Raw genomic sequence first — 24,764 nt, 5'->3', positions numbered from 1 at the left:
GGGGGGGGGGGGGGGGGGAGGGGGGTGCTTGTGGGGATGAGCACTGGGTGTTATGTGGAAACCAACTTGACAATAACCTATTTAAAAAAAAAAAGAATGGTTCACTGGGTCTAAGAGGTTCATGCAAACAATATAATGTTTAACTCCTACCTTCCTTTTGGGAGTCTGAAATTGTGCTATGTGCCAGGCAAAGGGTGCCTCCCTAATGGACTCCTGATAAAAACTCTGAATGCCATGGCTCAGACCAGCTGCCCTGGTCTGTACTTCACATCACGACTCACTGCTGTGGAATGAAGCATATTCTGTGTCCTTGGAAAAGGACTGTCACCTTGGGCATGGTTTCCTCTGGACTTCACCCCACGTACCTCGCCCTTTGCTGATGTGTTTTGTATCCTTGTGATCTATAAGTCATAGCCTGAAGCATAACTATCTGCTGGGTTCTGAGAGAACTATTTGCTATTACTAGCAAATAGTTGAATTTAGGGGTGGTCTTGGGGACGCACAACAAATTGCTTTATCCATACCACCCTTTTTGACCTTCACAGCATTACCAAAACTCCTATCTTTTTCACTAGACCGTAAGATCCATGAACTTAACTATATGTATTCGTTACCACTGCATAACAGAAAAAGACCCAATAAAATTAAGGGGCAAAACAATCTGTTACTAACAAAAGATGATCTGCTGGAGAGAGGGAGAGAGATTCCTCTTTTTCAAGATCTCTGAGAGACCCTAAAAAAAAAAATTAATATAACAGCAGAACCAAACTCTGCACTTAAACGCCAAGTACCTGACTCTACCCCCGACTCACCCCTCACTTGTACTCCAACCTGGAAGAAGAAACTTCTAACAAAACAGTGAAGCTTCTCAGCTTCTGAGGCCACTGTGTCACTAACAGGAGGTCACAGGGCTCCAAGCATGTAAGAAACTTGTGATGAGGCAACGTGCTCCGAGAGCTCACACCTTGGTAGCTCACCCTACTTCTTTTCTCCCTGCGGACTGTGCCTCCTCTGTCCCCACCTGCCTTTCACGAATGGATAAAGTCCTATTAGCCACCATGGACTATAGAACTGCAGACTTGGCAAGCTGAGAGGTTGACCTCGTGCTGGATTCCTAAGTGATCTGCTCATTTACCCAAATTTCCCTCAGGAGCAACTAATTCCCAGATGGTCCAGATATCCAGAAAGGGCACAGAGCAGGGGTCTGCCCTGAGTCTCCCACGTGCTGGTACAAACTCAAAGCCTCACTAGACCCCTCACGTGGGGCCATGTGATTTAATGGGCTTTACTGGTCCTTCTGTCCTTGGGACCATTCTGCTTGGTGTATTTTCTCCATTCCAGCATCTCACCCTATTGCATTTGTCTGAAGCTTATCACAACAAGCCATTAATCTGCAATGTCTGGTGTTATGAGGTGGCTGCAGGGAGAGCAGGATCATGAGGTTCGGGAGAAAGCCTCCCACATCCTGGTGAGTCTGTTTCTGGGTTTTCTCTGAAGGGCTGCAGCCGCCAACAGCATGCGCATCAGTACTCTGCCCGCCCCGGAAAGGCAGTGCCCTGGTCTCTCATGCTGCGGGGCCCTCTCCCTGCATCTCCCCTCTGTTCAGCTATCATATGATTACCTGCCACTCTCAGCCCACTAGAATATAAGCACCTACAAGGTAGGATTGGTCTTATCCAACTTTGTATGATGCTGGGTGTGGGGGCAGGCAGTGCCTCTTGGTGTTTAATATTTGCTTAGGTGACTCAGTGCCTTTTAATCTCTGCCTATAGAATGGACACAGTATTTGCTGTTTTTGTTATGCTCATGAGAAGGAAATAAAGGACCTAAAAGACAGTCAACGTTCCCTCAAATCCTTCTGTCTTCCAATTTTGTAAATCAAATTGGATTTACTTTTGAGTCAGAGAGACAGAGTGCAACTGGTGAAGGGGCTGAGAGAGAGGGAGAAACAGAATCCAAAGCCGGCTCCAGGCTCTGAGCTGTAAGCACAGAGACCGATGTGAGGCTCAAACTCACAAACCACAAGATCATGACCCAAGCCAAAGTCACTCAACTGACTGAGTCTCCCAGGTGCCCTCTTTCTATTCCATTTATGTGTCTGCTTATAGGGAGGGTCTGTAGCTGCTCAGCAGAAATGACGTGCATTGATACCAGGATTTTAGAGAGTTGAAATCACTTTATACCTGCATATAGGGCATGATGATTAAAGACATAATGGACACCAGTGACATTTTCATGGATATACTCACTGCCGTCCCCTCGGTGCCTCTCTCCCTGCCCCCAGCCCCGCAATGTACCTCCATTAGCTGGGATCTTTCCCAGTTGCTCCCCTGCGCATCCTACACCATCTCCTGCTTTCCTCCCTCCAGCAGGCCATCCTCAAATATCTTCAGATGGAAATAACCTAGCAGCCCCTTCACCTCCCCCCTGCCTTCCCCCACTCCAGAGCAGACCCCCCACACCCACACACAGCCCTGGCCGTAGGCGGTCCTGCTCTAGCTCTCCATCTCTGATGCCCTTTACCTTGCTGGCCTTCAGGATGTTGATCTGCTCTTCATACACCGTGTCTCTGTTTTTCTCCAGGAAACCATCTGAAAGGTACTCCACCTGGAGCCCCGGAGGGAAACAGAAACAAGAGTCAAGCGCTTCTGCCTGCCTGACCTGGCACCTTCCACGACTGTTTGTGCACTTAATCCTTGCGGCTCATCCGCACTGGTTTCCTCACGAGTTGTGAGTAGCCGGGAAACCCACAGATGTTGCCATTAAACATGCAAACCCAAGCTGTGATCAGGACTTGCACAGAGCAAATGGGGGATTCATTTTGTGGACAAACATTGTTTTAAAACAGGAGTTCCCGTAAGATGGCCTAAGGCAGCCGTCGGGCGCTGAAAAGGCCACTGAATTAGAATTTGCATTTTAATGAGACCCCAGATGATTTACGTTAAGATTAAAATTTGGGCAGCTCGGCCTAGCGCAAACAGAGCAGAAATCCGCATAGCAGAATTCTGTGTACACCGGTTCCTCGGAAAGGAGCCACCTGCAGAAGCGCAGCCTCCTGTTCTCACATCCTCCTCCTCTGTCCAGGGAGAACACGACTATCTTACCACCCCTGCATTCCCAGGAAAGAGACCCTCAAATACCGGTTAAGCATTTGATTGCGTAGCTAGAGCCTCCCTGCCACCCCCTGGGGCTCTCCCATGTAATGACAGTTTGATGGATCACAGAGGGGGCCTGGGGAAGGAAAAAAGGGTACAAGAGGACCCTACCTAAGAAGCGTTTAGGCCACTTGAACTGAAAAGAGACCACACTCCCTGTTAGCCTTGACCCTTGGCGGGGGAAGGGAACACACACAGTGCACGAAACCCACAAAGACGCTCACCTTGTCAGCAAAGTGGACCACAATGAAGGCCGTGTTGGACATGCGGGGTTTCTGGAAGTGCTGGCTGCCAGAGTGCCGGTCATAGAGCTTCTGAGCCCAGTTCTGGTCGGTTCCTTTAGGGACCTACAGAAACATGAAAGAGGGCGGAGTGCTCTGTGGAAAGGAAAAAGCAAGCCGAGAGCCACTGCCTAGGGAGATGGGAGTCCAAATGGGCTGGATTCAGCTCTCAGACCTGGACAAGGAAAACAATATTCAGGCACAAACACTTTGGATCCTGTGCACCACGCTTTCAACACACCACATGGGTAGGCTCCAGTAGTGTCCATAGGAGTGCGCTGAGCCTCAAAGAGCCTGCTGGTTGGTAGACAGTGACGGGGTTAGGAGAGCATGAGCATGGAGCCCAAGGCTATAGGAGCAGAGCTGGAGCAAATCTGACTCGGTCTTCCCTCCAGCTGGGCCAGTGGCTTCAGGGTCACAGATGTGCCACATCCAGCGCTAGCACCACGCTCTTGCTCATGCAGCCTAACTCCTGGAGCAGGAACACTCACCCTCTATGCTCATCTTAAACACCATCGTCCAGGCTCTGCTCAAGTCTGTCCTGGTCTCTGAAGTCTATCCTGGACACTCTTGACCTCACTTTGGAATCCCTCACGATTAAGCACTTACACATACACTAATCCAGTTCATTGGTGGTTTTCGTGTACTGCCTTGTCCAAAGTGTAAGCTTACTGGACTCAAGGAGTATTCCTTGCTGATTTTTCACCTGCCCTTCAAAGAACTTAGAATTGGGTTCTGGGCAGTTCAGTCAGTTAAGCATCTGACTTTAGCTTAGGTCATGATCTCCCAAGTTTGTGAGCTCGAGCCCCACTTCAGATAAAACACAAGCCTTGCTTCTCTCTCTTTCTGTCCCTCACTCACTTGCTCCCTCTCTCAAAGAATTGGGTTCTGGGCACACAATGCATATTAAGGACCTAGCAAATGAGCTATACACTACTCTCTGCCATTCCCAAGTTTACAAGTGTCACCACGTTAAGCAGTCTGAAGGGCAGACCCTTCTGTGTCCTTAGAACTGGCTTCAAAAGCAAAAAGGCATCTTGCCTTGTGGACAGAAGAACAGAGTCACTGAAACCACCCAACTGTCCAGGACGATGGTAACTCTTTGAGAAGACGCTCCCTCCTCTGTCATCCTTCAAGACCACGGCGCACCCTTTCCCCAGCCCTGGGTCACAACTTGGCCTGCCGTTCATTAGTTTACACTCTATGCGTGGATGAGGCAGGGCTGAAGGTGACCATTACACCAGCCACTTAAAAAGGGTTTTGTTTCGTAAACTAACACAATTGCGGCATAAGAAAAATGCTTATACGCCTAAGAACAAATTTCTCAGATAGTAAGTAAACAGATTTTTCTCACTATTCGATCTAATGTAACTATTATTGAGTATCCAGCGCTAAGCACTGTAGGTAATTCAAAAAAAGAAAACTTTTTCTTGACAGAGGCTATTAATTTTGTCGAGCAGACCAAATACATTCGATTCAGCACTTTTATGCATACGGTTTTACATTGGTCTTCAAGTATTCCGTGTTTAGAAACACCAGGTACAGGGGAGGAGAAGGGTCAGCCGGCCGGGGTTGCTGGAGCAAGGACAGGAATACAGTGGAGCAGACAGCAGCAGCACCAGCCAGACAGAACAAGAAGGGCAGGACTACAAAGAGAAGACTCACCTAGGTCAACACATTTGCTGGCATGAAAATCATCTCGCCTTGACCATAAGATTGGACTCCTCTTAGCAGACGCCATAACCCTACATATTCCCTAATTCAGACTGGCATGCGTCAATGAATGAAGCAGGAAAACAGTATGTACACATCTCCTGATGAAGGTTTCCTTTCTTGACTCCTCACCCACGATGACAAGTAAGGGCCAGCACGAACTCACGACAATTAAGATTCTCAGATAATACTAACAGCAAATGCCCACAGCACTTCCAATCTGTCAGGTTTCTATACATTTTAGGACCAACTCCTTTAATCCTCACAAGAATCCTATCAGCTAGGCACTATGTTTATACAATATTACAGAAGAAGCTGACACAGAGAGGTTAGGGAACTTGCCAAAGGCACACAGTTGGTAAGTAACAGATCTGGGGTTCAAACCAGGACTGGCTGGCTCTGGACCCTGTGTTTTCCTTTAACAACAGAGAGTTAAAGGCAGCCCCCAAGACAGGGGGAAGGCACTCATCTCCAGAACAGATTCAAAACAAACATAGGGGAAAGAAAGCAAATCTTGCATTTTGATAAAATCTGGGCCGTGCGATCAGCAGCTCTGAAATATGCTGAAACACATCCTTTACAAAACACTGCATGTGGCTTCATGCAAGTGGCCTTACTCTCTTCTCAAAATGATGTGAAGAAGGCATATCCTGAACCGGGAGCCTGTCATCGGTCATGGGAGTCATCATACAACTCTGAACATACTGCCAACCGTGGGATTGTGGATTTTAAATGAGCAAATAGAGTAGTGTATTAATTAATCTCAATAAAGCTGCTAGAAATGCATTAATTCCTGATTTTACTCTGTTATTGAAATGATAAAAGTTTAAGGGAAGAGCATGAGTCCTCGAGCTCCCGGCAGCCTGCACTGTAAGCGCTGGGGCCCAGGTGCTCATTGTGCTCTCTCAGACTACTTCCTCCCCTCTTGGATGCCACCCCCAATGCCTTTTCCAAGACTTGACTTTTCTACCTTCACTAGATGCCTCCCTGTGTGCTCAGCACAATGCCTGTTCCAGACCAAGCCACTACCCTTCGGGTCCTTCTCCTGCACCCAGGGGGCTGAGACCATGTTGATCCCTCTTCTCCTTCGTCAAGTCTTGCTAGTCATTTCATATAATTTAGTATCAATGCCTGAATAGAAGACACCATTGCATTTCACCGTGAGACTGTAGCACCTCTTCAGATCAGGCCACTGTGCCCAGATATAAGTGGGGAATTGGCCTTGACGGCTCCCCTCTCTGTATGGTCTTTGACGCTGGCCAACAAACCCATGCATGCTGCTATTTCCCTTCCCTGTTGCCAGGAGAGCCTTCTTCCTCCATCTGCACGCTGTCCCAGCTTCCAAGCCTGCGCTTCCTGCAATGGCTTCACAACCTGCCACACAGGGAAACAGAGGCTGCCAACAAGCAGGAAGCCTGCCATACGTGCAGAAGTTCACCTGCAGCCACGGCTACCCTACCCCACCTCCCCACCCGGGTCCCACGCACCACTGCCTGCCTGTCCTCTTTCACAGCCATGCCTGCACACAGGGGCTCAAATGTGCCACCTCTGCTGCCTCGCCTCGTCTCCCCGCTGCCCAGACGGCTCCCTGACCGAACTCTCTAACCCACAGGCCTGCTGCCAAAGGCAGGACCACCGAGCCCCTCAGCACTGAGCTCCTCTCTGACCCCCTCTGCCTCTCCCTGCAAGCCTTTGTCTTCCCTGCCTGGACCACAGGAGGATGCCTCCCTGCCCGCCTCATTCTCTCTCTCTCCAGCTTGGCTTCCACACAGTGCTGGTGACATTCCCCCCAGGAATTATTCCCATCTGACCACGCCTCTCCCTGCCTCACAGCCCTGCGTCCCCAGAGCCTCCAGAGTCCAGTCCCAATGCCTCCTCCAGACAGTCTCCTGTTCTGACGGCTCTTGCTTTCCAACTTCACCTGCCACCACCATGGGGTCTGGAGAAGTCACACCATTTCAAGTACTACCAATGGGCCATTGCCTTTGCCTAGCAGAGTCCCCCCGCCCCGGCAATCCAACTCCTCTGCTTCAACAGCCCTCTGAGGGGTGCTTTTTATAATACTTCCCCCTGTCGCCTTGTCCTCAGTGAGGACTGTGGTGCCTGCCTGAGCCCACACACGTATGTCAAGGGCAGGGAGTCCGCTGGTTACAGAGGAACGTGGGGTTTGCTGGGCAGATGAACGGACATGCATGGGAAGGGCTCCCTTCTCAAGGTTTCAGCCTGTTCACAAACGTGTGGGACAAGGAGATCTCTAGGGCAACTTAAGCAACTATGAACCCTTGACCCTAACACTAAGCAAGCTGTCATGAGAGCAGGCTGCACCCAGGTGAGGAAGCAGAGGCCTTCAGCATTCTTTCCCTTCGCTGCCTCAACGGCGAGTTACTGGAAGGTTTGCCATCCGCCCTCGGGCAGCTCTTCCCAGGCTGGGTCCCGGAAAGAAAAGAATCCTACCCACTCGGGGCAGAGCCTGCCTCCTGCCCCAGCACTGCCTTGTGGGTCCCTGGCACTGACTTTCCAGAGCATCTGTAGCTCACGCACAGGAACTGCTTCCAGGAGTTACCATTTTCAGAGAGTTCCCACTGATGCCAAGTATCACATAGGAGAAAACACGCACTGACCTCTCCTCTCCCCTCAGCCCTAAGTGCTTCCTCCGAGTGGCATGGGACAGATGGCTGGGACACACGGAGGGCAGGGAATGCCCAGTCTGAAGGTGGCTTATGTCGCGCAGCCCACAAGCCCCACAGCAGTCTCAGAGAGCACTGGGGATGGGAGGGTTTTGTTAAAAGCAGCCTGGAAATAAGCCTTTCCTGCTGGCAAACACCCCATTCTCCTGACCACTTGGTTACTGAGGGGCAGCTGTAGTTTGTGGCTGGGTCTGGGGCTGACTGTAAATCCACGGCCGCAGAAAGCCTTTTGCACCCAAAGGAAGCCTTCCTGAGCACCCTGTGCAGCCATGGGCGCCCCTCACAGGCTCTGGGGAGAGTGAGCTCCCCGTGTGCTGCTCCTTGAGATCTGCAGCCCCCCATCTCCATTTTTTAAAAATTTTTAACATTTATTTCTGAGAGACAGCAAGAGCAAGCAAGAGAGCGAGCGTGCATGAGCAGGGTAGGGGCACAGAGAGAGAGGGAGACAGAACCTGAAGCAGCTTCCAGGCTCTGAGCTGTCAGCAGAGCCCAAGGCAGGGCTCGAACTCACAGACTGCAAGATCATGACCTGAGCCGAAGTTGGACGCTCAACCGACTGAGCCACCCAGGCGCCCCTCACTTATACTTTTTCTAAATGTGTATTTTTGAGGGAGAGAGCAGGGGAGGGGGGAGAGAGGGAAAGAGAGAACCCCGAGAAGATTCTGCACTGTCACCACAAAGCCCCATGAGGGCCTCAAACTCATGAATCACAAAATCATGACCTGAGCCAAAGTCACTTAACCTACTGGGCCATCCAGGTGCCCGCCGACCCCCTCCCCTCCCCACCCCATCTCCGTATTTCTAATTTAGATCCCAGGTTGCTGGCTGTGACTGACGCGGTGTGTCTTCTCTGGGAAAAGTGATTTTCCCAGTGGCTGCTTTTATATCAACCCTTCGTTTGGCTTTGTGTCCTGTCACATGGGGGTCACAGAACCCAATTCTTCACTGTGCAATCTCATTACTCTTTCTCATCTTGCACAGTGTGTCTGAGCAACAGCGGAGGGAAGCAGCGTGTCTGAGACAGTCCCACAGGACAGTCTGGAGGGACACCAAGCTGCCTGATCTGGGCCAGCTCCAGGAGACATCCTACCCAGCCCAGGCTCAGAGCCAGCGACCCAGCAGGCCGATTTTGTAAGGTTAGTTTACTGCAGTATGATTTCCCTACAGGCAAACACGCCCTTTTTAAGGGTCCGGGTGTGGGAGTCCTGATGGAGGTAACACCTGTGGGTGCAAAAGCTGCCTGCCACCAGCAGCTGCATCAGATCGCCCTGGCTCACTCTCAACTCCCAGAGCAATTAAACCAGGGAGGGAAAGGTCTCTGCACTGGGGCTTTGGCAGGACTCCTTAGTCTGGCGTTCACCTTGCCTGCCCTGCTCCACCCACGCCCCCAGCTGCTGGTGAGGTTCCCACGTGTCCCACTGGCAGCGACGCCCTCTCTCAACACCAGCTTGACTGGCAGGAAATCCAGCTTTCCCTCAGACCCGCCCCTCCACGAAGCCTCAGTGTCAGGGAAGCTACAGGACCTAAGAGAATGAACGATGTGCTTTCTGGATCGACACCCCCTTCCCTTGATTCTGTTTAGCCGTCCCTCTGCTGCCCTTGGGCTGTGGTCCAGGCCTCCTCCAGCCTGCTCTGGAAGGCCCCTTGCCCGGGCCCCACCCCCACACACTCAGGCCCTGGCCCCTCGGAACACGAGCCTGTCCCTTCTCGTCCTTGCTGGCCCGCAGGGAGAACCCTTCCTCCTCTCCTGAGAGCTGACATATGGCAGGTGCATAACACGTTCCTGGCATCCGACAGACCGTAGGGGCAGGAACCCGAGGCAGGGGCAGTCTGAAGCTGAAATCACCTGATTTTATAAATCTGACCTGGAGAGGCGCCTGGGGGGCTCAGTCGGTTAAGCGTCTGACTTCGGTTCAGGTCATGATCTCACAGTTTGTGGATTCGAGCCCTGCGTTGGGCTCTCTGAGGACAGCTCAGAGCCTGGAGCCGGTTTCGGATTCTGTGTTTCCCTCTCTGAACCTTCCCTGCACATGCTCTCTCTCTCTCTCTCAAAAATATAGAAAACATTTTTAAAAAAATTAAATCTGACCTGGAGAGGCTCTGCAGAACATTAAGATAGAGATCATCCACACAGAGTGAGATTTTCCATTAGCTTCTCAGAGGTCAAACAGGGATACTACTCCAGGTACTCTGCACTCAGTAGGAAGATGGCACCAAGAGTAACCAAATCCACGAGGCACAGGGACTCGGGGAGGTCACCTTCCCAACTGCTGAATGCGGTTTGCAGCTTGGGTCGCCCTGTGACCACCCTGGTAACCACCTGCTCCCCAGCCCCCCAGCCCCTGGGGTCTGAGGTCCCTGTACTGCTGTTCCTGCCACTCTCACTGGACATTCCTGGGACGTGTTCCCTTGGGCAGTGGCAGCTCTCAGATCTCCAAACCATAAGCCAAAACAAACCCACAAGGGGCCCTTGTTTTGCCTGCTAAAGTCAGAATACATCCTTGAAAATCAATTAGGCAGCTGCTTGATTCACAGAATCCATCATCCTGAAGCATCAGGCATTTTGCTGAGAGGTGTGTATACACACGGAGGGAGAGGCCATGCGCCGGGGAATGCACGTTCTCATTAGCATCTCATCACAGAACCAGGTAGAGCCGCGCGAGGTAAGCTGCCTGCTTTGCGGCGCTCCTCAGGGCCTCGCATGGCCTTACCCTTCACCACCGGGAAACGAAGCGAAGGGCTGGAGTCTGGAGCCAGGTAGGGTGGACATTTGGACATGGTGCTGCCTTGGGGTGGGGGTGGATCGGGGGTGGAGGGGAGCCCCGTCCCACAGCGTGTCAAAGGGAGCTGCTGGCAATGGACACCAAACCCAGGAAGTGCACTGGGCTTGGCACTGAACTCAGAGCCTGCTTAAGATTTTCTCTCTCCCACCTGCTCATGCATGCTCTCTAAAATTTAAAAAAAAAAAAAAAAAAAAAAGTAAAAGAATCTTTTTTAAAAAAAATAAAGGGGCGCCTGGGTGGCTCAGTCGGTTGGGCATTCAACTTCAGCTCCGGTCAGGATCTCACAGTCTGTGAGTTTGAGTGCCATGCAGGGCTCTGTGCTGCCAGCTCAGAGCCTGGAGCCTGCTTCGGATTCTGTGTCTCCCTCTCTCCCTGTCCCTCCCCTGCTCACTCACTCTCAAACATTAAAAATAAAAAATAATAAAGATGCACAAACTGTGGGTTTCAGCGCATTTCACTCGGTCTTCTGTTCTATTAACCATTCTGTTTCATCATCCAAGGCAATGAACCTAGGAGCGCCTTTCTGGAAGGGAAATCCCTTATCCTCCAAACCATCAAGCCGCACTCAATCCTTTACAGGCAAGACATGGGAGACTGGAAAGTAAAATCAACTGAGTTCTTCCCTTGCAATACCAAGAATGGTGTGGTTTCTACACTTTGTTGGTCGGTTTCCACTCTTGGAGGGATGGGTTGGGTAGATGTTTACCCTTTTGTCAGCAACCTTCAACCAGGCAAAATTCTGAAGATCAGTTCCAACCCTACTAAATCATAGAGCAGGAAAACAAAGGTCAAACAAGTTGGGTGATTCATAAAAGCCAGCTGCCCCCTGCTCCACATTTCCCAGGTGGCCTGGTCCTCCCTATGCTGGCAACTCAGGACACTCCTGTCTCGTACAGTAGAATCCACAAAAGCTAGATCAAGGGGATGCTACAGTCCTCATCTGCCCCCAGGCATTGTGTGGTGTGGTGGGCTCTCGACCCTCGCTGTCTCTCTCTGGGGATGCCTGCCTAGATGTCGGGGTCTTTCTCTTGGCACCTGGGATATGTGTGGCACCAAATCCAGACCACCATTATATCATGCCACTCCATACCACCCAGTCTCTGCTAAGAGAGGTACACATTCACCAACACAGTTACCTCCTAGCATGCAGAACAGACACCAAGGTTTCTCTCAGCACACTAAAGGTGGGCTAATTACACAAGGAATTCCAGCTTTCAGGCCTCACATGCTCCCTGTATCACACAGCCATCCCCTGTTCCTGGAACTGAATACAATGAGTACGTAATCAGTTTTACCTTACACTCTTCATCCAACAGGTCCAAGATGCCCAGCTTAGCTTCTATGAGGTCAATACAGGGTTGATTATCGTAAAAATCAATCAAAGTCCAAGGGATCTGCTCCTTCATATATTCCTCTTGCTCCAGTTTGAATACGTGCTAGGTAAGAAGTGAAAAGGTCAAAGTTAGTGAACTGCAGGCACATCCTGATGTTCATTTCTCCTGAAGTTCAGCCACGTGAGTTTGGAGTCCCAGCAAAGGGTGTATACCTATCAGAAAAGGTTTGGGCATGAAGTCACAGACATGGCTGCAGAAAAGGAAAGCTAAGTTAGGTGATCCCCGTTCCAATGGGAACCCCTCTCTAGAATATTCCAGTAATCAATGGGCTTGCAGTTAGGCAAATAACCCAGAAGACCAGGGTCCTGGGGTGTGGGAGGCAAGCCCAAGGGAAGGATCATTCATCCTCTCAACCCCGCCTCCCCATTCAGACCGCCTATGGAGCAACAGGGAGTACCTTCCCAAAGGCAAGGCACCGCCAAGAAACTAAGAGAAGGTTGGGGCAGAGCTAAAGCCAGTTGACCTGGGGTAGACGAGAAGTGCCCCAGGCCATTGCTCCCAGGGAGACAGGCGTCCCCACCCCAACAGCCTGGGTCAGGAGCTGAGCCTACCGAGTTGAACTGTTGCTGTAGCTTCTCATTCGCATAGTTGATACAGAACTGCTCAAAGCTGTTGACCTCAAATGTCTCAAATCTGCCGAATGAAAAGAGAGGACAGAGAGACATTCCTCTTACAGAAGGAATCACTGGAACTTCCAACAAGGCCGCCTCATCTCTTCTCCCCCCACCCTCTCAATCCAGTCCCACCCTTAACTCCAGCACAGAAGTCCCTCAAGCCTAGGAGTGGGGCACTCCACCCAGAGGGTTGCCCTGTTCCAATTCACACAAAAGCCTCAGAGGCTGGTTCCCCCCATCCCACACAAGTCAATCATGAATTAACCAATCTCCTATTATAGGACATTTAGGCTCTTTTTCAGATTTTTAGCTGCCATCAATGCTGTGACAAATATCATATATACACCTCTGAATTCATGATTCTTTCTGTAGGACGCCATCATCCTAGGACAATCACCATGTCAGAATATAGCTTCTTGAAAGGTAGAAGAAAATTGATTTCCAGAAAGGTGGAATCAATTTTGTTATCACCTCACATCCACCCTAGCCTCCCAATGCATGAAAGTGTCTTGTCCTAATGCTGATTAAGGATGCTTTGTTTTTCTACATCATTTTCACCGAGTTCGAGTTTCCAAACAATGAAGAAATGACAATCAGATGTGGAACTCATTGAACTGGCAGGCGGGTGGAGAAAAACTGATTTGGGGGAAGGTAGGCAAGACTGAAGGCAGGCAGTCAAGTAAGGCAATTATTGCTGGAGTAATGATCTGGGCAAGATCCCATCTGGGCAGGATATAATCTGGTGGTGACCAAGTAATGAGAAGGATAGAATGACACTAAGGGAGGTAAACATGAGGAGGCTGTAAGTGACCAATGGGGCACATAGGTGCAAGTCACCTGCCAACTGAACGGATGCAGTAAAACTCACCAAGCCAGATGGGTCGGAACAGAATCAGCAGCTCCGGCTACCAACTAGCAGGGCCATCTCGTATGCTGTGCAAGGTCATGGGGCCGAGGCAGCGGAGCAGCAGAAACATAGGAGGTAGAGGGGCCTTTTCCTCATTCACGCTACTGGCTGCATGAGCACCTACTGAGCGCTTGGCCCCAACAGCTTCATGAGTTCTCGTTCACCCAGTGCCCTCAACTGCCGAGAGCCAGTGTTTACTACTCCATTCTATAAGCTTGGAAAGATTAAATAATGTACTCCAAATCATGGCCAGTAGGCAGAAGAAACAGTATTTGAACGCAGGGAGTGATTTCTGAGGCCACATTCTTAATTTAGAGAAAAGCTTCAATAAGAAAAGGAAGAAGTGAGGCGCCTGGGTGGCTTAGTTGGTTGAACATCCGACTTCGGCTCAGGTCATGATCTTGCAGTTTAGAGAGTTCAAGTGCTGCGTTGGGCTCACTGCTGTCAGCGTGGAGCTGCTGCTTGAATCCTCTGTCTCCCCCCCACCCCCCAAGCTCATGCTCGCTCAAAAAAAATAAACACGGCGGGGGGAAGGAAGAGGAGGTCAGGGAAGGACAGTGGATGTGGGAATATCAATGAGGGACCCTGGGTGGGGGAGGACACAGGTTTCAGCCTCCCCCATAAATCTGTACTCCCTCAGTCTTCAGTATGGACAACTAAATTTTCTCAATCTTAAAATTATGCCAGTCCTCCCAAATAGACTGACTACTCCCAAACAGAAATGCCAGAGCTGTTTCTGCTGGCTGCAGTGGCTGGCGGTATTAGAGATGTGGCACCCACCACAGAATACACATGTCCCACACCAAACAGGGCCATGTCAGTGTCCAGACTTCTCCTACTTCTTGCACCCACCTCCCCCACACCAAAGTGTAAGACATGGTGAAGTAAAAAGTCTTTTTTTTTTTTTTTAATTTTTTTTTTTTTGAGAGAGAGGGAGGGAGGGACGCATGCATAAGCACAGGGGAGCAGCAGCAGCAGCAGCAGCAGAGAGAGAGAGAGAGAGAGAGAGAGAGAATCCCAAGCAGGCTCTGTGCTGCCAGCACAAAGCCAGACGTGGGGCTCGAACTGATGAACTATGAGATTGTGAACAGAGCTGAAATTGGGAGTCAGTCAGTCAACACATGTAACCACCGAGGTGGCCCCAAAGAGTCATTTTGCAATCAAAGGAATCAACTGTGTGGAGACAATCACATTATAAAGCAGCCTTGGGTCATGCCCACAGAGGAGAAATAACTGTAAGTTAATAAAACAAGATCAGAGATGCTGAGCCCAGGAGGGAGCTGTACTCCAGACCACACAGGAGAGGGGCACGGGGTCTGCCAGCTGTCAGGCTGCATGGCAGCCCTCTCGGTCCACATGATGGTCCTCTACCTGGAGTTCTGTCACTTGGAGCCTCATTTCCTCCCCCCAGGCCCCACTGCGCTCTAAGACGGGTTGCTGACACTGGCAACCCTCCTCCCCCCAACCCTGCCCCGCCCCAAGGAAACTTAATAAAACCTAGAAGGAAGATCAAAGAGCCACCCTGGAAAATGGCCAGGTAATAGCAATTGGGTGTACTTGGAGGGCTTGTACTGAGCCCCACCGATAAAGATTTCAATATCTCCCACTTGTCATTTTTTTTTAAAGGTTTATGTTGGTAGCACTCCACCAGGAACATTCTCATTAATTTGAAAGGGCCTAAAATTAGCTCCTAACTTCCCAATTTCTAAGGTATTATCTAGTAACAATTCCTCTGCCGTCTAGTGTAATTACTGTAATGCCTGCCGAAGGGCCAGAGATGAATGAGGGATATAGGTAGACTGGAAAATATTTAAGATAACTGACCTCTGAAAGCCACAGTCAGGGAGACAGGGCAGCTTCTCTGCAATAGAATTATCTTGGTGTAATTCTTCCCATCAACAGAGATGATTTTTTAAAATGAACACAATGGATCAATTTATAGCTCACAATATTAAACTGTCACAAAGAAATTTATATACTAGAGTGAATTGGATTTCTCCCATGAAATCAATGTTGAGAATATTTAGACTAGAATCCTTGGGTGGGAGGAAGGTCAAAACACAGAAGACGACTTGATGCAGAGACCCAAGATCTGTATTCGTGGTGGTACAACCCCTGCCTCCTACTTCACTTTCCTCCAATCCCCAAATTGTGGAAGAGGAAAGAATTTCCTTCTCATTCTGCTCCAAGTTCAGGGTGTGGGAAGGGCCACAAACGTCTCTCAAAACAAGGTAGTGTCTGTCTGAAAGTGAAACTATAATAAAAAGACATCAACCAGTCCCTCTGAGTTAATTATCAACCTTCACAAACCTCTCACTCCAGGGCAGAAGTAACGTAAAGCTTTGAAGGCTGGGAAACAGTTCTTCCCCTGGAGAATGGCTCAAACAACTAAACTCCTTAACTCAGTCTTTCTTTCACCAAGACCACACACTATCCTTGTAGCTAAGGCCCAACGTTAAGATAGGAGTTATAGGTTGGATATGGAGGCTTCCAGAGAATGATTGTTAAAAGTCAGACAAGTCCTGTCAAGGTCTCTTTCCCTCCTGAAGTCCATGAAACCTCCCAAAGGCCCCTGTGGTCTATTAGCGAGGCCAATCCTTCTCATCTCTTTACTAAATCTTGGAATGCTGCCTGCACGTGATAACAGCAGGGCTTGAACTCTGCCCATGTGCTTCACTGTGCCTAGATGCCCCTACTCAGGACTTGACCTTCAGAGAAAGCACAGTCCTAGGCACTGTTCACATCCCAAGGCCAAGAACAGTTACTCTTTTGGAGGACCTACGTCTGTTTAGTTGGCAGTGTGCTCCAATCCCTGCCTCCTCCTCTGTGCCAGGAACCCCGGTGTGGGACAGAAATGCCCACCAAATGGAAATCCTCTCCCAGGCCATCAGTCAACTGCAAGGGCTGCAAGCAGGGGCAAGCTGTGGCCCCTACCCAAAAGAGCTATCTGGAAGAGCACAGGAACCCAGTGCATGAAGCCTCCCAATGAACAGAGATTTCATGTGCTATATGACTTGAATGGAGGGTGAGCTCACAAGGGTGATGGCATGGACAGAGAAAACTGTCACTTTATCTGAGCCCTAAGAGTATGTATGGGTGTCTGGCTCCATGAAAACACCAAAGAGCTAGGTCAGAGAAATTCTGCGAGGTTGAGATCGACCTTAGAGCAATCAGTTATAAGGCTCTCCTGGAAGACTCCAAGATTCCAGGGCAAACCCAATGGCTTCAGGGATCTGCTAGATCTGAGAACACTGGGGCCAGCCAGCAGGTTTACCCTGAAGAGGACGTGGCCAGGGATCTCTGGGCTGCCCAAGTCTGGTCCACTGTTCACAGGCTGAAGGAAAATGCCACTGACTTCCCCCCTCTACATTCTATGTGAAACTTTTTCATACAGGTCAGAGAAGAGTTGAGTAGTCTTCTCTGAATAACTAAACTGGAATTATAAAATTAAGTCAATTACTTAAAATATATCATTAAGGGCAACCTACTAATAGGAAATATTTGCAAAGCAAATTTCTGATAAGGAGTGAATACGCAGACTATACCAAGAACTTTTACAACTGAACAAGTAACTCAAAAAATGCACAAAGGACTTGAACATTTTTCCAAAGAAGATATATGAGTGGCCAAGAAGCCTATGAAAAATGATCAATGTCACCAATCACTATAGAAATGCAAACCAAACTACCGAGAGAGATTACCTCATGCCTATTAGGAGAGCTGAGCGAAAACAAAATAACATGTGTTGTCAAGGATATGGAGAAATTGGAACCCATGTGCTCTATCAATAGCGATGCAAAATGGTACAGCCACTATGGAAAACCAGCCAAAGGCTCCTCAAAAAATTAAAAGGCGAATTATGTGATCCAGCCATCCCATTTCTGGGTATATGTCCAGAAGAATGAAAAGATATTTGCACACCCTTGTTTGCTGCAGCAGTGTTCTTAATAGCCCAGATGTAAATGAAACCCAAATGTCCATCAGCAGAAACCTGGGTAAACAAAACGGGTAAACACAACGGAACATTATTCAGCTTCAGAAAAGGAAATTCTGTCACAGGCTGCAGCATGGATGAGCCTCGAGGACATTACACTAAGTAACCGGAGCCGGTCGCAAAAAGACAAACATTCTAAGATTCCACTTACAGAAGTATCTAAAAGTCATCATGTTCACAGAAACAACACGGGGCGCTGCTTGCCAGGGGCCGTGGGACAGAAGTGGGAGCTGTTAATGGGTACAGAGTTTCAGTTTTCCAACAGGAAGGAGCTCCGAGTTCTGTTGCGTAACTATGTGAATATACTTCATGAACACCGCTGAATTGTATATATAGACGATAAGTTTTATGTCAGATACTTTTCTAGCTGTAATTTAACAAAGTTATCTTTAAAATGTATCATTAAAAAGGACTAACTAGAGTTGGATGCTAAGTTGAGGTTAGGAAACGCCACGAGAAACACAGAAAGTGATGTGAGGAATGAGAAGGATAGAAAATCCCAGCAAACCTCATTTCCTGTTTCCTGCTTGCTGCACCCCCCCCCCCCCCGCATCCTCTCCACCCCTGCTCCTCGCATTAAGCATTCACCTATACCCCCTGCCTTGCTCCCAGAGTCCCCTCGGCCAACTGTCCTCTCATCAAAATGAGCTGGCTGCAGCCAAGGCCCCTTCCACCCCGGCATTTCAAAGGCTCAAGTCCAAGACAAATAAGTGCCTTTTCCCCAAACTGAAGCCATCTATTTCTTTTTGCCTCGAGCAGGGGAGAGGAATGAAGGATTACAATTATTCAAGCATGTAGAGGCAGACGCTAGTTAATGTAACACGAAAAGGAAACCCCCCGGCCAAAAGTTGCCTGGCGTAGTCCTATTCATTTCCATCCCCTGCCTGGGAAGAAACACCCCCCGGGCAGCTTCACGGATCCTTAGTTAAGGACAAGAGCTGGTCTCAGGGTGGCTCAACTGCCTGGTCTGCACTTTCTCGAACAGAGGTGGGGGAGCAGGTCGTAGGGAGGCCATTCCTCTGCCAGGACACTGCGTGTCGGGCAATGTTCAGGACAGCCTAAGCGACTAACCTCTGATGATGGCCTCACGATAGCTGTGGTGGGAGCCACAGAGGCTCATGCCATTTATGTTGGGGCTCACGGCCTTTCTTATAGTCTGAACTACCAGTTGGGACACCACAATGAGGGGAGACACCCTGGTGACGATGGCTAAGCCCACTGTTTTCTTATACACAAAGAAAGGAGTGTTCACTCTGGCTGCTAATTCTATGGGAACATTTTAAACATTTACAGAAAATTCTGGAGTGGCTAACCCACACTACAGAACTCTTTTCAGGTGTTTCCAGAATGAGTTTGACTGGGGAGTCAATAACCTTAAATAAGGGCTACAGTCCATCTGGGGACAGTTATCCCACTAATTACTAATTAGTGTCTACTAGCTGGGGAGACAGAAGCAATTCCACTCTCACTGGCCAGCTTTGCGCATTTGTAACCTGATTAAGGAAGAGATAATTCCTGATTCCTTTCTTCTTACTGAGTGGGGTTTAATGTATTCAGAAGCACAACCCCATCATCCTTCCTGTTCTAACTCCCACATGCCACCCTTCTTGTCCACAGAAGACAAGAAATAAGACAATCAAAGACTTCAGGTCACCCCCAGGGCATCTTCTATGCACACCAAGTCTCCTCGTCCCACGGCTGAGAAACAAGACCATGATTTCAGAGATGGAATGGGAGGGGGGGTTGGCTGGAGAAGGCAACAAGCAGTGCAATGTCCAGTGTGACACCTTCTTCCAGATAACAGACATGCCCCCCCACCCCCCAAGACCCAGTGGCTTCCTGGAAGGTGTCTGAAGTTCCAAATGCAATGAGCCAGAAACACACCAGGATTGCAAAAGGGAGAGGACAGTGAGCAGCTCAACGCAAGGTCAGCCCGGACTTCTACCAACCGCTCAACACAAGGTCAGCCCGGACTTCTACCAAGCATTGTCATTTTGTTTCCCGGATGAAGAAATGATGTCACTGACCTGATGGATCAGAAACAGGACCTCCAAGGTCCAAGTGACCTGCTTTCCCGAGGTGGTTTTTGGTTTTGACCTCCCAGGAGTTCATTACACACCCAATGGCCAGAAAAGAGCCTGGGCCAGTGTAAACTTTGACAGTAATTTCTCGGCAGATGACTGCTGAGGAGCACGCTGATTTACATTCAGGGAACGTCTCTAAGTGCTTTCTTGGCAACAAATGGCCCAGAGAGACAGTCAGCTTGTTAACTCTGAACCTACCCCGTAGGTTCTCACTTGCCATCTTGAACTCTACCTAAATACGGCATGAATGTGGTACCACATTGAGCGTATAGAGGAACATGGCATTCTGCCTCTGCAAGAGGAGAATCAAGTGTTTGTGAATAGGTCCACTTTGTGGCACAGTCTGAAAAAGGAAATTAGCTCCTGAGAAAGATGAAAGATTTAAAAAAAGAGAAAAGAAAGCAGATTAGCATGTCTGAAGGGGACCCTGCTCTCTTGCTGGAGGAAAGCTATCAGATGTTCCCAGAAGAACTCATGGTCACCCCAAGAGGTGGTGATGGGGATCCCAGGATTCCACCCCACAACGGTTCAATCTCCCTCTCCAATCACAGACAAGACTTCCCTGAAATCGATTTCTTCCCTCTGGGCAGGGACAGGACCTTAGAACAGAGTCAATTATAAAAAGTAAACAGCAAATATAAGCACAAAATGCCAGCTCGAATGAGCCCAGCCAGCATCTCTGGACCCAGCAGCGTGACACCCCACCAGTGAGCAAAGCCTTTCACGGCGGATCCCAGGGAAGGGATGACCATCTATGTAAGGCAGCACTGCTAAGATAGTAGATAGCCAAAACAGAGCTCAGTGTCAGTAGCACCAAAGTCACAGTACTTAAAAAAAAAAAGGGGGGGGAGATTTAAAATTTATTGATTTTTGAGAGGGGGTGAGGGGCAGAGAGAGACAGAGAACCCCAAGCAGGTTCAGCATAGAGCCCAACGCAGGGCTTGAACTCATGAACTATGAGATGGTGATCTGAGCTGAAAACAAGAGTCAGATACTTAACCAGCTGAGCCACCCAGGCGCCCCTCAAGTCATAGTAGTCTTACTTGCAATTCACAACAGTGTGTCTACATGTTCGTCTTCCCAGATCAAAAACTCCGTAAAATTAGATTCTCGCCCAGGTTTATTAAGGGAATCCGGTCAAAACGATGCAGTCTGAGTTTCTCTGGGTCTTACTTCAGAAGGGAACACTAAAGGTCAGTTTTTCTGAGGGAAACCCAATTACCTGAAAATGCTCACGAGAGAGAACAGTTACGGACCACTAGGAGCTACTCTCCCAGGGCACAGAGACTGTTCTGTGCTCTCCACAGAGCAACTATAGTGGCTGGAGTGCAAAGCAGGCGCTCAGCCAGCCAGGAAGAGGGGTGGCCTGCACCTGGCTGTTCAGCTAAAACCCCAAAGCGCCCTGGAGCAGATTCATCCTCCTCCTTCCCACCCTTGGGTGATGCTCCACTGTTTGCTCCTCAGCTAGAAGGTTTCCCTTCCACACTGTGCTTGTTTGTCCCTGTGCTCAGGTTTCTAAAGGTGTCTCCCCACCGCCCCTATTTTACTCCCTCCCTTTAAAAGACCCAGTTCAGACTTCACCTTTCACATTAAGCTTTCCCTGATGGTGCCAATAAGTGTGCCCACTCCTGCCTTGAAACTCACCCAGCACCAAGTGTCCAACCCCTCCCCCTCTCACATGGACTCTGCTACGATTTCTTCTGTTGCCTCTTGTATTACACAGCTCAGGCATGTGACTTCACTCATCAGCAGGCGGCTTTCGTGATGCCAAAAAATCAAGTTTCCTTCTTCCGTTTCCTCCACACCATGCATCATGGTTTGATTAGAAACCCAACGATGAGCAAGATCAGTAGAGACATAAGTAGGACAGCCTGTCTTTGCATGGGCAAGTGGCCACTTCCAGGAGATTCTCCTTTATAACAGCCTCACCATAAGGCAAGTCCTAGTTCATCAGCCCACCCAGCAGTTGTTTCCACTAGAGTATTCCTAGTCTTACAACTCTGCACCTCCATGGGTACGAATTTCTATTTTAAGACAGAAGACATGACTTCTGAGATACACAGACCCAGGAGGGTTCAATCTATTATTAGCTTAAAGAGGGCAAGGCATTGGTCATAAAAGATGGCTAAGGAAGGCTGCAAACCAATACATATAATTTCAAGCACCTCTAGAAGCGTCTGGAAGGAACCTCAGAGACTGTGTCTCCATGCTTCATTTTAAGCTATGGAAACAAAAGACCAGAAAGGAGCTGTGATGTGTAGAGAACCATCCAGCAAGCTGGTGACAGTCATAGATTATCATACCCGTGTCCTGAGGCCCAGTCAAGTAGACTTTCCACTGTGCCAAACTGCCTTTCCCTGCAAAATACAGTTACAAACAACATTTCTTGCCATTAGGCTAGAAGTCTGAAAGGAAGAGCAGCCACAAGAATGCCCACACATCAGTCTTACAGTGCTGGGCAAAATCACATGGTAATGCAATAAGTATCTAGACTGGTCATAGAGTGAAGGAGCTCAAATGGTAGATTTGAATAAAACATCTCCAAGTCAGAGCCTGAAATTAAGTTCATAGTAGCTTCCAGTCCAATGGTGGGTGAGATACTTCCCTCTCTGGGCTGGTTTCCCAGTTGTGAAGGAGGAAGCCTACAGGGTTTCTCACTGGGAAAGCTACTGGGGTTTTCACAGGGTCCATTCTTCCTTAGAACCATCCTCCAGCACACCTAGCATCCCCTCCGCTAGGTGCCAGTAGAGATCCCAGTCACAGAGACAAGCAAAAAAAAAAAAAAAAAAGTGCTATCCTACATTTCACACTCCCCCGGGATGAGAATCCCGGGAGTTTGGGGAGCCCTCCAAACCCCCTGCCAACTCTGAAATGCTGGCAGGAAGACGCAGCCATCAGGTGGTGTGCAGGAGGACGCAAGCAGGCCTACCCGTAGATGTCCAGGACGCCGATGAAGGAGTGTTGCTTGAGAGGTGTGTGCAGGGCCTTGTTGATGTGCTCCACAATCCAGCCGAACAGCTGGGCATAGATGTGCTTGGCTAGGGCGTTGCGGGCATTGACCACCTGCTGCAGGGACATAGTCTTGACGTAGGTCTCTGAGGTGGTGACCAGCTTTCGATGGCATAACCAGTGCTCCATCTGACTGTGCTCCACCCCTAGCAGTCGGCAGAAGCTATTCAAGTGTTCGTCCTGAGGCTGGAAGAGACATGGGAGATGGTTTCAGGAGGGGAGTGGAGGGCCAGCCCGCCAACGTGCCCTCTCCCCTAGGACAGAAGGAGCCCACCCGGCACGGTGGAAGCATGTTTTTCCTAGCCGCAGCCCCAGCAGGCTCACACGCTCTCACACGGCTGAGTGGAGGGACAAGCGGAGCCCCGAGAATGTTGCTCAAACTGATCATTATACCAAATCATCAGGGCTTTAAAAACAAAAGCTTTCTCAACTTTTCCTATTCCCTCCCCTCCATGACCAGCCAGCTACCTAGCGACAGGCAGGAGAGAATCCCAGAGCAAAGGCAGCAGAATGAGAATTGATGACTTAGGGACAGATAATCCAATGAGGAGCCGAAAGACAGTAGTAATTATTCACAGTTTCCATCTGCAGAGTCCACACGTAGGGCTGACCCCACAGCCTAGAAAGGCCTCACGTGTTAGCCCTACCCTTAACCCAGCACCTGGTGTAACAGCTGCCTTAGCTTCAGTGTTATCAAGCAATACATACTTGGTGTTATACTTTTTTCTACTGTTAATTTTTGAGAAAGGGAGGGAGGGAGAGCACGAATGGGGGAGAGGCAGAGAGAGGAGACGACACAGAATCTGAAGCAGGCTCAAGGCTCTGAGCTGTCAGCAGAGCCCGATGCAGGGTTCAAACCACAGACTGTGAGATCATGGCCTGAGCCAAAGTTGGATGTTTAACTAGCTGAGCCACCCAGGTGCCCCACTTGGTGTTATACTCTTAAAGCACTTGCTGCCTGAGGAGAAAATAAGCCAATCAAGGTGGAAAGCTAGGACAAGTGGTTAGAATACAGAATTCTGACCTGAGAAAGTCACTTGGAACACTATTAACTGGTAACACCACCCTTTCAGAGCTGGAGGGAAAACTAGCAATTCCTACAGATGAAGTCCCTTCTCTATACAGCGAAGCAGCTCAGTTCCAGAGACTTACTCAGAGCACCTTCTGCCCAGTGAACCCAGCTGTCTCTGACCTCGACCCCCATTTACCCAAAGTCCCAATCACGGCACCTGGCCTTCATGTCTCTGATAAACACATCAGTCACAGGTCTGGTCTTATTTCACTCACTCGTATCAGTCAGACACTCCTTGCTTTTCACATAGGGCACCCCCCCCGGGCACCCCCCCCCACCAACCTGTTCTTTGCTCCTTCCTCTAAATCCTCTCCCCTGGAAAGCTGTAACTCGGCCACGAGCCTGCTGGATTGCTTAGTAACTCAGGCTGAAAGGGAATCCTTTAAAACATGATGTGCCACCTTCTATAATGGCCATACATTGCTTGTGGGACTCATTTTCTGATGAGGCTACCTTGTAGGACTTAAAAGAGAGCTTGAGAGTTCGATGAAAATTAACACAGATAACTGTACCATTTCCCCAGGCCACTTTTTTTTTCCTCCTACAGATATTTAAAATCCATCTAGCCAAAACCAACACAATTACAAAATAGAATGTCAGAGCAGAAGAGAAGCTCCAAAAGTCAGTAAGGCCACCTTTTTTTTTTTTTCCAAAACGTGGTCTGTGGAGCATAGTTCCAAAGCACATTAATTGGCTTTACCTAACTAGATGGGCAGGGGGACGGCACCCACAGAGACACAGCTGAACTCTTCTGTTAATGAACGCTGAAAGCACTAAGAGACCTATTTTAATACAGCATCTCCAGAGCTTAATTGACCCAAGAACACTTATTTTCTTAAAAATTTGCTAGGGCTCAGCTTCGGAGGACAATTCCTTGGGCACCATCATTCTAACTGAATCTCCCTTATTGTTCAGGTGGAGAAAATGAGGGAACAGAGGCACCCCTGACTGCCGCTCAGAGCTCCTGATCCAGCCAGTGAAAAGATTCAGCTTGGGCTGGGTAGCCATGGGGAGGCCCTGTCTCTTCACTCAGCAGGTGGGGCTGCCACAGCCCCACTTCTCTCTGCAGCA

General features: G+C 49.3%; 1 protein-coding gene across 2 annotated transcripts in view; it reads right to left on the bottom strand.

Annotated features, from left to right (window-relative positions):
* Positions 1 to 24,764, bottom strand: part of MYO5B (myosin VB) — a 333,306-nt gene that overhangs the window by 98,749 nt on the left and 209,793 nt on the right. For both annotated transcript variants that reach the window (XM_039228822.1, XM_039228821.1), the window contains exons 10-14: positions 22,542 to 22,807; positions 12,565 to 12,646; positions 11,915 to 12,055; positions 3,380 to 3,502; positions 2,524 to 2,607 (exon numbers count right to left, since the gene is read on the bottom strand). In XM_039228822.1, coding sequence (XP_039084753.1) covers positions 2,524 to 2,607; positions 3,380 to 3,502; positions 11,915 to 12,055; positions 12,565 to 12,646; positions 22,542 to 22,807 — 696 coding nt within the window. The remainder of the gene's footprint in view (positions 1 to 2,523; positions 2,608 to 3,379; positions 3,503 to 11,914; positions 12,056 to 12,564; positions 12,647 to 22,541; positions 22,808 to 24,764) is intronic.

This window comes from Hyaena hyaena, unplaced genomic scaffold (assembly GCF_003009895.1).
Source record: "Hyaena hyaena isolate Hyena2069 unplaced genomic scaffold, ASM300989v1 scaffold_33, whole genome shotgun sequence".
NCBI lineage: Eukaryota > Metazoa > Chordata > Mammalia > Carnivora > Hyaenidae > Hyaena > Hyaena hyaena.
Note: the sequence above shows the minus strand (reverse complement) of the source record. Positions and strands in the feature narration are given on the sequence as shown.